Source organism: Ailuropoda melanoleuca, chromosome 4, assembly GCF_002007445.2.
Source record: "Ailuropoda melanoleuca isolate Jingjing chromosome 4, ASM200744v2, whole genome shotgun sequence".
NCBI lineage: Eukaryota > Metazoa > Chordata > Mammalia > Carnivora > Ursidae > Ailuropoda > Ailuropoda melanoleuca.
Genome location: NC_048221.1, coordinates 71,656,723 through 71,671,230, shown reverse-complemented (window position 1 = coordinate 71,671,230; position 14,508 = coordinate 71,656,723). Strand labels below are relative to the sequence as shown.

General features: G+C 35.4%; 1 protein-coding gene across 8 annotated transcripts in view; it reads left to right on the top strand.

Annotated features, from left to right (window-relative positions):
* The window catches only part of SRBD1 (S1 RNA binding domain 1), a 208,689-nt gene that overhangs the window by 162,171 nt on the left and 32,010 nt on the right, over positions 1–14,508 (top strand). For 5 of the 8 annotated variants that reach the window (XR_004624865.1, XM_034659076.1, XM_011236753.3 and 2 more), the window contains exons 17-19: positions 6,210–6,316; positions 7,613–7,789; positions 11,107–11,286. Coding sequence is in view for 7 of the 8 variants with exons in the window: in XM_034659076.1 (XP_034514967.1) it covers positions 6,210–6,316; positions 7,613–7,789; positions 11,107–11,286 (464 nt within the window). In the remaining variant the exon portion in view is untranslated. The remainder of the gene's footprint in view (positions 1–6,209; positions 6,317–7,612; positions 7,790–11,106; positions 11,287–14,508) is intronic. The other 3 variants (XM_034659077.1, XM_002912410.4, XM_034659079.1) reach the window with 2 other exon arrangements.

Sequence of the window (14,508 nt, the reverse complement as noted above, 5' to 3'; positions counted from 1 at the left end):
CCCCTGAGGGTATATTTTTAGATTGCACATGTACACACACACATGCAACACACATCATACCTTTGAACATATCTTTCTATTCCCTTAGAACAAATTCTTACATGTGAAGATGCTACATTATATTATATACACTTCTTGTACCATTATTATAAGGATTAAATTAGATAATATTATAAAAGCCTTATAACAATGCTCGACAGTAAAATCTCAAGGGTTTTTGGTGGTAAGTTTATTGCTGGTTGTTTTTATTGTCTTAGTCTTCCCACTAGATCTTGAGCCCCTTGATAAAATAACTGCTGCAGTTAGAAAAACATCAGAGATCCCAACTCTAAGTGGCTTGAACAATGAGTAAATTTATTATTCTTTATTGAGTAGTAAGGACATTTCATGACAGGAAAGTCAAAGGTGGGATGAGTTCAGAACTGGCTAATACAAAATCTCAAAAGTATCATGAAGAACTAAATTGTGGCCATGTGTGTCACCTGCCATCCTCAGTGAGTGAGCTTTGTCCTCAGGCCAGGCCTAGTCACTGATACAGTGCTTCCCCTGACTCCAGTAGTCATATTTGAATGAAAAGAAGAAAGGATCCAGCTCTTCATAAGGGTCTATATTTAACCTCTTTTAACCTCTCAGTAAGGAAGGCTTTTTCTAAAGCCCCCAGCAGATTCACCCTCGTATTTCATTTGCCATCATTGAATAAGAAGAACGGGACCACCAAGATTGGCTTAGACCGTTATTTTTCGTAACTTTTGATCATGATACACAGTAGGAAATACATTTTATACCATGACTAAGATACCCATCACCCATATATTTGTGTATATGTATATCTTTCACAATTAAACATAATTCAAAATAAAAGCATCTCAAAATAATGCCCATATACATGATAAAGTTAAATACTATTTTATTTATAATTAAATATGTTTTAACCCTCAAATACAAAAAAAAATAATTAGAAAGATTTAATTCTCAATGTATAGTTACAAGGTTCATGAATTTGTTCCAGTCTAGAATACATGAGGACAATGAGCATATATGATACACTATTGAGCCTATTCTTTTAAATTTTGATTGAATCAAAATTAAAAATACTTTTTCACATTAATAGGTCACTGTGAGTGGTAAAATAATCTTAGTCATAATTCATACAGACAAGACTGCTGAGTGAATTTTATACTCAAGGAGTTGGGATATACAGTGCCGGCATACCAGGGGTTAGGATTATTGGGAACCATTTTGGAAGCTGCCCAGCACAGAATATAGAAAGGTAAGACAACTAAATGCAGTGTGTGATCCTGGGTTGAATTTTGGATGGGGAAGAAAAAATGCTGTAAAGTAGAATTGGGATAATTGATGAAATTTGAGTATGGGCTATATATTAGATAATATTACATGGATGATAACTTTTCTACAGAAGTTTTGATTATTCTATTTTGATCTTTTATTAAATAATTCAAATAATAATTTAATTTATAAATGTCACTGGATAAAAAGATCAGTGTACAAAAAGAAATTGCAGTTCATGCTAGCTGAAAAATCATAAAGGAAATAAATAAAAATATTTACAAAACAAAACATACCACATACCTAGAAATAAATTAAACAAAGATATTCAAGACCTCTACAATTAAACTGTAGTGGTATGTAAGACGCTGTCTTTGTTATTTGGAAATATACACTGAAATATTTATTTGAAGGAAAGGTAAGAAGATTTCTTGCAAGCTTTTTTCTGAATTTGAGATTACTTCAGAATATTAAGCTTAAAAATGCCAAAAGAAAGTGCTTTTCACCTGAAAAAAAAAATGTATGTGGCTCTTGAGTTCACATATACTAAATGCATCATATGTATATCATGGTGTTTAATCCTTCGAATATACCGTTGGATTTTTGTTTGCTAGTATTTTGTTGAGGATATTTGTACCTATCTTCACAGGGAATATTTGTCTATAGTTTTCTTTCCTGATGTTATCTTTGTTTGGCTTTTACTTCAGGGTAATGTTGACCTCATGAGTTCGGAAGGGTTTCCTTCTCTTCTATTTTCTGGGAGAGTTTGAGAAGGGTTAGTGTTAATTCTTTTTAAATGTTTGGTAGAATTCATCAAGCTCCGGTCCTAGACTCTTCTTTGTTAGGAGATTTTGGTTACTGATTGAATCTCTTGTTGTAAGCCTGTTCAGATTTTGTTTCTTCTTGAGCCCATTTTTGGCAATTACTCTGTTTCTAGGAATTTGTCCATTTTTTATTCCTTTGCAGTTTATATTGAAAAGAATGCATTTTTACATTGTATAAATACATATAATTCAGTTTTATATGAAGTTATCTTTAAACTACACAAAATAAACCTGTCATAAAACTGCCTTCCCTTGCCTTGCATATCTGACCTAAAATACATTTTTCATGCTAATATTTTGAGCATTCCAGTTGCTTCACAGCCCTACCAATACTTGATATTTTCAATCTTTTGCGTTTTAGCCATTTTGGTAGGGAAGTGTTTTTGTTTGGTTTTTAATTTTGCAGGTTTTGTACTGTCATCTATAAGAACATTACTATCAACAATGCATCTGGGGTCAAACATTTTTATTGTTTTGTGTATTTGTAAATCGTTTTTAAATTAAGTTTATTTTCAAGTCTTAGAGTTATTTTTTTCTATTTAAAATGTGCCTCGAGTCAGATTGAATAGAGTTAGCACTTTCTTTCCTTTTTGTCACTGTTAACACTTCCAAATCTGGTAATGAGCTTGCTTCATTATTCTCTTTCTTCAAAATTTACAATGAGTCTTTTTTTTTTATGATCTATTTATGTATTTATTTGAGAGAAGGAGAGAGAGAGTGCAGGGTGGAAGGGACAGAGGGAGAGGGAGAGAGACAATCTAAAGCAGACTTCTTGCTGAGCTTGGAGCCCGATGTGGGGCTTGATCTCTCAATCCTGAGATCATGACCTGAGTCAAAATCAAGAGTCAGACACTCAACCAACTGAGCCACCTGGGCGCCCTGAAGTTTATGATGATTCTTAAGGTCAACTTGTGCTAACTCAGTTAAAATATTACAATTGCTGTAATTTGAAAAATATTATAATCAATACATCCTTTCTGAAAAAGACACTGAAAGTTTGTAACTAAACTTCGTTGTAAGAATCAGAGCTTTGCCATCAATGATAAACTTCTCAACTTTTTTTGATATTTTGCTTCATAAATCTGTAAAGTTACTCTTTAACCTCTCCATCAATCAGTGACCATCATTTATCAGAAGATCCAATGAGATTTCCATGAACAAAAAACATGTTCCTGGGGCGCCTGGGTGGCACAGTGGTTAAGCGTCTGCCTTCTGCTCAGGGCGTGATCCTGGCGTTATGGGATCAAGCCCCACATCAGGCTCCTCCGCTATGAGCCTGCTTCTTCCTCTTCCACTCCCCTTGCTTGTGTTCCCTCTCTCGCTGGCTGTCTCTCTTTCTCTCTGTCAAATAAATAAAAATAAAATCCTTAAAAAAAAAAAAAAAAAAACATGTTCCTGGCCAATTTATGTATTCCTCTCACATGATACTCTCAGTTGGTTGCATTATTTATTGCACTGTTCATTCCATGTTGAGAGTATGTACAACATACTTGATGTGGTCTATTTCTTTCTTGACTTTTTTATGGTGGTGGCAAGCCACCAAATTAACTTTACGACCCTCTTATCGGTCAGAACCCTCAGTTTGAAAACCACTGATTTTACTGTTATTATCATCTGCTGGAGTGGAGCCAGCCTCCCCAAATCATACGGCCTTCCAGAGGTGGGGTAGGTGCATGAAACACAGCCAGGCTTCTGTTGGGAAGGAGGAAAAGAAGGTTGGAGGCTAGAGGTAGGATAGGCAACCAAGACTGTCCAGCTACAGGGACTGCTTACTACTTACTTAGCTATCCCAAGCGTCTGGTGTGATTTGACATATGTGGAGTTGTTTGCCTTTATTCTAATGGCTCCCAACTATTACTTTTAGTTTTGTCTATTTGTTCATAGTTTTGTCTCTTTCCTCAGATATTTTTCTTGTTGCTATCATTGTGCTTGCCACTACATTGTCCACCGTCTCCTACCCTCTCATTTTTAAAAGCCCCCTTTTCATTTTACTGCTTCTCATCTACTTACACCAAGAAAAGATTATCTAGCTTCTTAAATGTCACGGATCAAAAGAAATGAGGCTCTTGGGGCACCCGGACGGCATAGGCCATTGAGTGACCAACTCTTGGTTTTGGCTCAGGTCTCATCTCAGGTTGTGAGATTGGGCCCCACGTCAGGCTCCACACTCAGCGCAGAGTCTGCTTGGGTTTCTCTCTCTCTCTACCCACCCCCCAATAATAAAATCTTTTTAAGAAAAAGTAATCAGGTTCTCAGCAAGGTCTTAGGTTTTTCTTCATGATCCTTTTCATGATTATCTTTGCTTGTTAGGATTTTTTAAATTATGTCCGTGGTTTTTAGCTGTGGCCTAAATAACCAACCAGGTTATCTCTGAAATATGAAAGTACTCCTGCACCCTTCAGCCTTTCAGAACAAAACTTCTACTCTAATTAAAAGATAATAACATAACCACGATACCTAGGGACTCTTTTTACTATATGGTCTCCCTGGGAGTTTAAGGTTATCAAACCTAACCTTGTTTTCTTGAGACACATGGAGAGGGATGCTGACCCACAGTTTCACATCTGGGAACAACAAGTAGAGGATCTTTAATTTTAGAATTATGAATAACATCAAGTATATTACGAGGTACTCATCAGTTAGCCAACAAATATTTACTTTTAAATACTGTATTTTATAAATTCTAAGATGCATTTTCTTACATTTTAACATATCTGAAATCAGGAATCATTCTTAACAATTAACAGTGTCTTACAGTTGCTGTTGGCCCCGTGGCAAATCATGGTGTAGTTTCTGTGTGGACTTGATTGTTAATCTTGGAGTCATGACTGAACTGCAGACCCTTCACTGTTTTAGTCAACAAACTGTTGAAAGATAAAACATTTAAGGACCTTTAAGGAAAGAATAGTTTTGTTGTTGTCCAAAATCTCTTCTGTTGATACTTTCTGTTAAGATTAAGATAGAACAACTATCAAAGCTTACAGAATGAGCATCGGAAGCTTTAAAGAAAATCTCGGAGACTAGAATATTACTCTCTCAGGAAATGCTACATTGCTTAGGATCTTTTTTTTTTTAATTTTTATTTATTTATTCGACAGAGATAGAGACAGCCAGCGAGAGAGGGAACACAAGCAGGGGGAGTGGGAGAGGAAGAAGCAGGCTCATAGCATTGCCTAGGATCTTAAGAGTGTAAAGGACAATACTGAATGGAAACACTTGGACATCTAAGACTCTGAGTAAAAAAAGTAGACCAGAAGAGTTGAATGCTGAATGTGAAGAAATTTTAGGAATATCTTAACCAGTTTAGATTGCTTATATTTCCCTTTTTATCTATGCATGATAGATGATTTAAGAACTTTCTAAATAAGTCTGAAAGAATTCTTTCAATATTTAAAAAATAAAAATTTCAAGTAATAAAGCATTGTGTCATAATTTAATAGGCAGTGTATTTTCTTTCTTAGTGGTACATAAAATAACAAGCAATAGTATCTTCAATGTGATGAAACATGGGACTTTGATTTACTGTCAGACTTACTATTAGTGTACTGCTTCCTACTATAATTTACTCTCTCTTCTCTTAAGAAGAACTAAGGGATAATATACACATGTAAGTGAAGATAACACTGCCAGGCACTGTGTAAATGATGGAGACCAGTATGTCTCAAAGTGTGTTCCTGGAACCAGCAGCAACAGCATCACCTGAAAGCTTAATCGAATGCAAATTCTCAGGCACCCCCCCCCCGGACCTACTGAGTCAGAAACTCTGGATATGGGGCCTGGCAACCTGTGTTTTAACAAGCCCTACAGGTGATTTTGAGGGCAAACTAAGGTTTGAGAACCACTGCTCCGATAGAATTCTGGGAAAGCAAAAATTACTGGTGCTGTATATTGAAGTTAGGTGTATGAGTGATTTAGAGAGTAAGAAAACAGATTCCTTAAGTTCAGCTCAATTCCAGACTAACTGTATGTTTAAGAAAAATGAAAAAATTTAATATGCTCTGTCTCCAGCCAGCTACCAGTAATGTAGGTATGTAATGGAATTGTCCAAAAACTGCATGTCCTTCACTTTGGGTTGACATTTGATCTTTGTCTTTGTAGCATGATGTATCTCAGACTTTACTCAAGGCAACACTGGACAGTGTTGTAGAAGAATGTGTCAGCTTTGTGGGAGTGGATATTAACATCTGTTCAGAAGTTTTGTTAAGGTGAGACAAGAGGTCTGTGGCTGAAGATCACAGAATCTTAAGTTTAACTGACTATTCAGTTCAAATTTAGCTAAAATAAGGAGACACGTGTGTAAAGTTGTCAAGTATAGAAAATCTACGAGTTCTTACATTGCTTGAGCTAATCAGTTTGAGGGGAAGACATCATTTAAGAAAAGAATTGTAACAATTCAAATTATCGTTTTTAATACTGCAAATCTAAAGTGAAGAACATATGGTAACCATTGAGTGTATTAGTGTTGTTAATAGAATTTAAATAAGGTTAACATGGAAAAGAGCTGTTTCCCACCACATGAGAGTAGGTATTTTTCACTAGTTCAGTCTCGTGCACACATCTGTCAAAGCTGGAAGTAACCAAAAGATAAATTCTGAGGGTTCAGGGTATGGTTACCATATTTTTACCTTGATTCTGCAAGTCACATATCAAAATCCTTATCGTACGATAATCACACCTTATATACTCTGTCCTGTTTTACTGTGGTTTTAGAAGAACTGTTTTTTTCATTCATAGTTTTGCACTTATTACATAAGTCTGCTGATGCAGCATGAAATTCTGGACCTCTGTTAAAGATCTGGATTCTTTTGCTTTGAGACTAGTGTAGCAGAAAATATTCTTTACATTTTAAGGTGTTGCTTTTCTCACAGCTACAAACATTCCATAATTTCATGTATGGAATTCAATAATAGAATTAAAAATCTCAAATTATAGTTTTTAAATTAACACCAAGCAAACTACCTAATAATATGGTTTTTATGTTTTTATACTAACCATGATATTCATGGATAAGTACTTTTCTGTAGTTCAAGTCTTTAAGTTAATGAGAACAGGCTGATTAAAAAAAAAATAGGGTAGTGCAATGCAACTGTAGCTGTTGTAACTTTTGCTGCTAACTCACTTTGTAAACTAAACAGGAATAGACAGAATTATTACTTGATTCAGAAATACAAGGAATGTGAATAATATAGAACTGTGGGGAACAGTTCTTTTTCTTGTACCAGTGTTAACCAGTTTACCAGCATCTTTATGACAGCTACTGGTTTTATCATTACTCTGCATTCTCTTGTCCTTGTCTCCTCTTGGACAACTCTGTCCCCTTTGTCTCTTTTATTTAACTCCCTTTTGGATTAACAACTTAGAGCCATATGACCGTATGTAACTGTGATTGTTTTTATGATCCAGATGCTTTATATCATTGACTTTTCAGATGAGGTCTTTTCTTTGAATATTATTAGAACTATTGTATCTGCCACATTACTCATTTTGTTTGTTTTTTCTAGGCATATTGCAGGACTCAATGCCAACCGAGCCAAAAATATTATTGAATGGCGAGAGAAAAATGGGCCCTTCGTCAATCGAGAACAGCTAAAGAAAGTGAAAGGTCTGGGTCCAAAATCTTTCCAACAGTGTGCTGGCTTCATCAGAATCAACCAGGATTATGTTCGAACATTTTGCAGGTGATTAGTAAAGTGTCCACTCTGGGTTCTATTATCAATCTCCTCTTTTACTGTTGCCCCTCCTGCTCACTGGCCTCAATCCTAGGTGTCCATTTGTTCATTCTTTCCTTCAACATGTGTTGACTCTCTAATCTTTGCTAGGTAGGCACTGGGAATCCAGCAGTGAACAAATCAACAATTCCCTGCTCTCACGAAGTTAAATTTTAATATGTGAGACAAATAATAAATAAACTAATAAAATAAATAGTTTCAGATGTAGTAAATTATACAAATTAAAACAGAGAGATGTGACACTGTCTTGGGGAACACTATGAGTTTATTATGCTTTATATGAGTTATTCACTGAAAAGTTATTTGAGCCGAATTTTGAATGAAATGAAGGAGCTAGGCACACAGGGATTGGAAGGAAAGCATTGTAGGCAGAGCATACAGTACGTGTGCAGGGTCCCAAGCATAACCAAATGTGGTGTATTCAGGAAATGAAACTAAGGCCAGTGTGATTGGAACTTCACAAGTAGGATTTGTGCAGATGAGGTGACACAGAGGACTTCACAATGGCCACTTTATATTGACAGCTGTTTCCCTAAGTGAAGTTGGGCCTCCCCACTCCCTCCTCCCTGAAAACTGACCAAAGAATAATTATCAGTTGTGTAGATTAAGAACTAAATTCTTGCTCTTAATTTCTAATCCTGGTAGCAAAAACAACGAAATTGGGTAGACTTCCTAACATTTAACATCATGAAACAATAGTGTTTTTTTTTTTTTTAAGATTTATTTACTTATTTTAGAGAGAGAGAGTGGGAGTGGGGGGAAGGGTAGTGGGCGAGGGAGAGAGAGAATCTCAAGCAGACTCCCTTCTGAGCATGGAGCCCAATGCGGAGCTCAGTCCCAGGACCCCGAGATCATGACCTGAGCCAAAATCAAGAGTTGGCTGCTTAACCGACTAAGCCACCCAGGCATCCTGAAAGAGTAGTTTCTGTGTATTTGCTACTTTGGGACTAACTGTTTCATTCATATTTTTTTTTCTTTTGACAAAACTATAATAAAGGTAATATGGAAAAATAATCTTTATTCTGCAAAAGACTAATAAGGGAAAACCAGCCCTGCTGGATGATGATGATAATAATAATAATATAAAATTATAATTGTATAACCATTCAGCTTTGATGTAGAACTGGAGGAGAATAGAGTCTGAAATTCACCAAAACATAGGCAGAACTTAGTTTATGATAAAGGAGAAGTTTCAAACAGTGGGGAAAATTGATTAGCTATCCAACAAGTAGTATTATGACAACTGGAAGGAATTGGATATGCATAGGGGAAGCTATACTTCCACCTCATATCTTATACCCAAATAAAACCCAGATGGATCATAGACTCAATAGAAGAAGTGACACTGTGAAAGTACCAGAAGAAAACATGGGTAAGTTTTGCAGAACGTTGGAGTGGTAGAAGGCCTTTTCTAAGTAGATGACAAAACCTAGAAGCCAGAAATGAAAAACAATTGAGGATAAAATAATCCCATGTTTCTTAGTTTATGTTCTTTGAACACTTGGTTAGAAAATTCATGCAATATACAAAAGAATAAAGTGAAAAGTAAAGGGCACCTCAACCTCTCATTTCAAAATAGTTTCTTACATACTGCTTTCTGAAAGTAAATTTATACTTAGATCAGTTTGGATGTTTATTATATAAAAATGCATACAGAAGGGATTGTGCCATCCAACTATTTGAAACTTGCTTTATTTGTTTCAGTAATATATCTAGTACTTTTTTCCACATATTACATATAGATGTTTATCATTATATACAATGTCTGCATAATATTTAATTTATGGGTAGACCATAACCTAATGTAATCAGTGCCCTATTGGTGAACATTTGGGTTGTTTTTAAAGCCTTATGTTTTTTCAACTAATAATGAAGTACTTGAAAATTCATGACTGTTCATCTTCTTGATAGATCATATCTTTATTCAGAATGGACTACTGCTGTCTCACTGAGTGTTTTTTGCTTTGAAATCTTGTTTGTTAGCAATGTTGCCACATTTGCCTTTTCAGTACGTTTGGTATTTTTTTTTTATTTTTGAACTTTCTATGACATTTAATTTTTGATATGACTCTTATAGACCAATAGATTTCATGATTTTGTTCAACTTTATATTCCTACCTTCACATTTATTACACTTATTGATGTGTTTGGACTTAATCTTATATCTATTATATATTTTCTCATCATCATGCTTTCTGATTTCCTTTCATGCTGTTTGTTGGATTTCTCAGCTAACAAGTTTTCCCACCTCATTTTTATCTCCCCTTAGTGATTTCAAGTTGTATGTCTTTTTCTGGTGAATCCTTAAGTGTCATTTGGACTGGCCTCTGCAGTTAACAGGTGTGTCTGTCCTCCTCCTGGAGAAGACTAACACCTAAGGACTTTTCCCAGTCTTCTTCCCTTCAACTGTATGTCGCATGAGGAGATGACCTAGGATTTTAATTTTAGTTTCAGACTGTCCTTAATATATGTTTCCATAATTCATGAGAAGTTAATAAGTTTTTATAGTCTTTTTTGTTCATCATTGTTTCTTGTAGCCCACATTATCACTTTTCTTGAATTTGTTGTTTTTGTTGGAGTATATTCTTAAGAAATTCTTTTCAGAGAGTGTATATTATCTGGGTTCTACTTTAGTCCTTACAAGTCTCAAAATGATTTTAATTTGCCCTCCTATGTGAATGCTAGTTTGGTGAGGTATGTGATTCTAGATTTAAAATCATTTTTTCTCAGAACTCTTAAGATACTGGTTCACTGTGTTCTGGCAACTGATGTTTATCAATGAGAAATCTGATGCCAGTCTGATTCTAGTTCCATTTGAGGTAATCTGTTTTATATTTCTCTCTTGATTCTTAAAGCATATTCTAAAGTTGCCCCATAATATGTCAAACCTGAGTCTTTTTCCGTTCATCCTATTTTGTACTCAGTAGGTTCTTCTAATTTAAGAACTTGTGATTCTCTTCAGTTTTGGGAAATCATCTTCTTTCTCCTTCTTTTTCTTTAATTTACCTCCCCTTGTTTTTTTCTCCTCTCTCCTACAATGCCAGTTATATAGGCTGAATCAGTTAGGAATGTTTTTAGCTTTAAGTAACAGGAAACTCTATTAACAGTGTTTAAATAAATACGTGATAGTTTCAATGAGGTGAATGGTCAGAATGTGGGTGCTGTTTGTGTGTATATGACGGCAGAGAAATAAGCACATTTTAAAGACTTCTTTTCTTCCCACCCTTCCCTCCCCTCCCACTCCTTGCCTCTTTAAATGGTTACAGTAGTCAGCAAACTGAATCTGCCGGTCAAGTTCAGGGAGTTGTGACATCTTCAGCAGGTGTTGAGGTCACAAATGAGAAGCAGGGCAAGAAGAAGAGCAAAACTGCAGTGAATGTTGTGCTGAAGCCAAATCCTTTGGACCAAACTTGTATTCACCCGGAATCGTATGACATAGCGATGAGGTAAGTCTGAGGCCCACGTGAGAATTCACATGCCCAGAGTGAGTTCCCTACAGCAAATGGCCTTTGTTTTGGCACAATGGAGACTTAAAAAATATGACCATGTTTAACATGACAACATTTTTCAGAAGTTCCGCATTGCTGAGTTATGTGGCACATTATTTTATTTCAGTGAGGAATGAAACCATTATTCCTGGAGCAGTGTCAAGCTAATAAACCCTGGTACTAATGGTGAAGTGTGTGTAATGGAAATTGCATGGCACTCTCCTCTGTTTTGGAAATTAACGAGACACAAATGACTAGCACCTGGCCTAAAGCTTGTGCTTATCTAAAGATAAAGCCCTTCTGAAAGTAAGCAGCCAGCTCTCAGATTTCTTAAGAAATATTGCCCTGCTAAGTTATTAGAGTCTAAGAAATGATGTACTTTTAATGAGCATGCATTACACAGAATGATATGGGGGAGGTTTTTTGAGTATAAGGGAAAGTTTAAGGCATTGAAAGAAAAAAATTTAATACTACATTTCATTAGTTAAAATTTTTTTGATTAGTTCAAAAACAGTGTCTTCCTACATCACTAAATATTTGCAGACTTCTGGTGAGTTAAATGACAGTGGGTTTAAAGATGGTGAATATTTTAACTTTCATTGAATCTAAAATGAGATTTTTAGCTTGTTTTGAAAAAATTTCTGTTTATTTTAATAAATGTGATTTCTTCCCTTTCATTTAGAAAGAGAGTGTGAGGGGGTCGGGGCAGAGGGAAAGGGAGAGAGAGAATCTTAAGCAGGTTCCACACCCAGCGCGAAGCCCAACATGGGGCTCGATCTCATGACCCTGAGATCTTGACCTGAGCTGAAACCAAGAGTCAGACACTTAACCGACTGAGCCACCTAGGCGTCCCTTGTTTCCTTTCTTTTAAAAGTGTTTAAAATTATAGACTTGGGGCGCCTGGGTGGCACAGCGGTTGGGCGTCTGCCTTCGGCTCAGGGCGTGATCCCGGCGTTATGGGATCAAGCCCCACATCAGGCTCTTCCACTATGAGCCTGCTTCTTCCTCTCCCACTCCCCCTGCTTGTGTTCCCTCTCTCGCTGGCTGTCTCTATCTCTGTCGAATAAATAAATAAAATCTTTAAAAAAAAATAAAATAAAATAATAAAATTATTGACTATAGCACATCATAGAGAACTTAGGAAAAAGAAAAAAAAGAAGTAAAAAATAATACTCTGTCAACATCAAAACAGTGGTACCTGTTTTTCCCCCAGCATTTTGTTATGGAAAAATTTAAGCATATAGAAAAATTGAAGAAAAAAGTTTACAATGAATTCCTCTGTACCCACACCTAGATTTTATCATTAACATTTTACTATGCCTGTTTTCTACTTATCTATCTGTTTGTTCATCAGTCCATCTTATTTTATGCATTTCAAAGAAAATTGCAGACATCAGTACACTTTCAACTAATGCTTCAGTATGCATATCATTAAATGGAATTCTATAATTCTTAACAGTATTTTTTCTTTTGAGGTAAAATTCACATACAATTAAATTTTAAGTGTATATTAGCAAAGTTTTGGCAAATACCTACATCAGTGTAACCCAAACCCCTCTCAAGATTAAAAAAAACAAAAACAAAAAAACAACCTTGCCATCATCCTAAAACCTTCCCTTATGCCTGCCCCATCCTAGACAATCCCTGCCCCAGCCTCCTAGAGCTAACTGCATGTTCCGATTTTTTTCTACCAAAGAATAGTTTGCCTCCTCTAGGACTTCATATGAATGATACCATACAGTTGTACTCTTGTGTAAGACTTCTTTCAGCATAAAGTTTAGAGATTATTATCCATGTTGTAACAAGTAGTTTGTTTCTTTTTATTGGCTAATATTTCATGTATGAATATACCATAATTTATTCTCCTTATTGAAGTACCTTTATGCTCTTTCTAATTTTTGCCTTTTATGAGTAAAATGGCTATGAACATTCTTGTACAGTTTTTGTTGTTGTTGACATTTGCTTTCATTTTTCTCGGAAAATTACTTAGGAGAGTATTTGCTGGGTCATAATGTAAGTGAATATTTTAGTTTTCTTAGAAACTTCTAGACTTTACTCCAACATAGTTGTACCATTTTACACTTTCACCAGCAATATATGAGTTCTGGTTACTTCACATCTTCACCATTATTTGATGTTAGTCTTTTTAATTTTAGCCATTCTTGTGTGTGTGGTAGTATCTCTTTGTGGCTTTAATTTGCATTTCTCTGGTGACACTGAGCACTTTCTCACCGTGGCTCCACTGGCGGTGACGCGGGCGCTTTCTCATGGCCTGTTAGCCATTGGCGTACCTTCTTTTGTGAACTCCGTTCATATCATTTAGCCATTTACTGATTGAGTTGTTTACCTTTTTATTATTGGGTTATGGGCCTTTTTTTTTTTTTAATGTATTCTGGATACTAGTTCTTTGTCAGTATATGTTTCACAAATATTTTGTCCCAGGTTGTTGTTTACTTCTTTATTTTCTCATTGGTGTCTTTTGATGAGCAGAGGTTTTGAATTTTGACGGTATCTACTTTATCAATATTTTCCTTTTGTAGTTACTTCTTTCCCTGTCCTAAGAAACTTTTGCCTACCCGAATCATGAATATATTTCTCGGTGTTTTCTTCCAAAAGCTTGATGGTGTCAGCTTTTACATTTAAGTCTGTAATGCATCTGAGGTTACATTTCAGGTATGATTCCAAAATAGGGATCAGAGTTCATTTTCTTTTTCCATTATGAACATTTACTTATTTGGCACCATGTTAAAAAAACAAACACAACTTTTTTTTTTTTTCATCCGTTGCTCAGGTGACTGTTGAAAATCAAGCGACTATGTAAGTGTGGGTCTATTTCTGGCTCTCTTTTTGTTTCATCAATCTGTTTATCAATTCTGTACTATCTTAATTACTATAGTTTTACACTAAGTTTTGAAACAGATAGTGTTAAGTCCTCCAAATCTGTTTTTTAAAAAATATTGCTCTATTCTAGATGATTTGCATTTTCCTATACATTTTAGAATGTTTATCAATATTCATAAAAAAAAAAGCTGGTGGGGTTATGGTTGGGATTACATTGAGTCTGTAAGTGAATGTAGCAACAGCAGTTGTCTTCATAATATCTATTGAGTCTTTTGACCATGAACTTCTATCTTTTCACTTACTTTAGTCTTTCGTTTCTCTCAGAAGTGTTTTAAAATT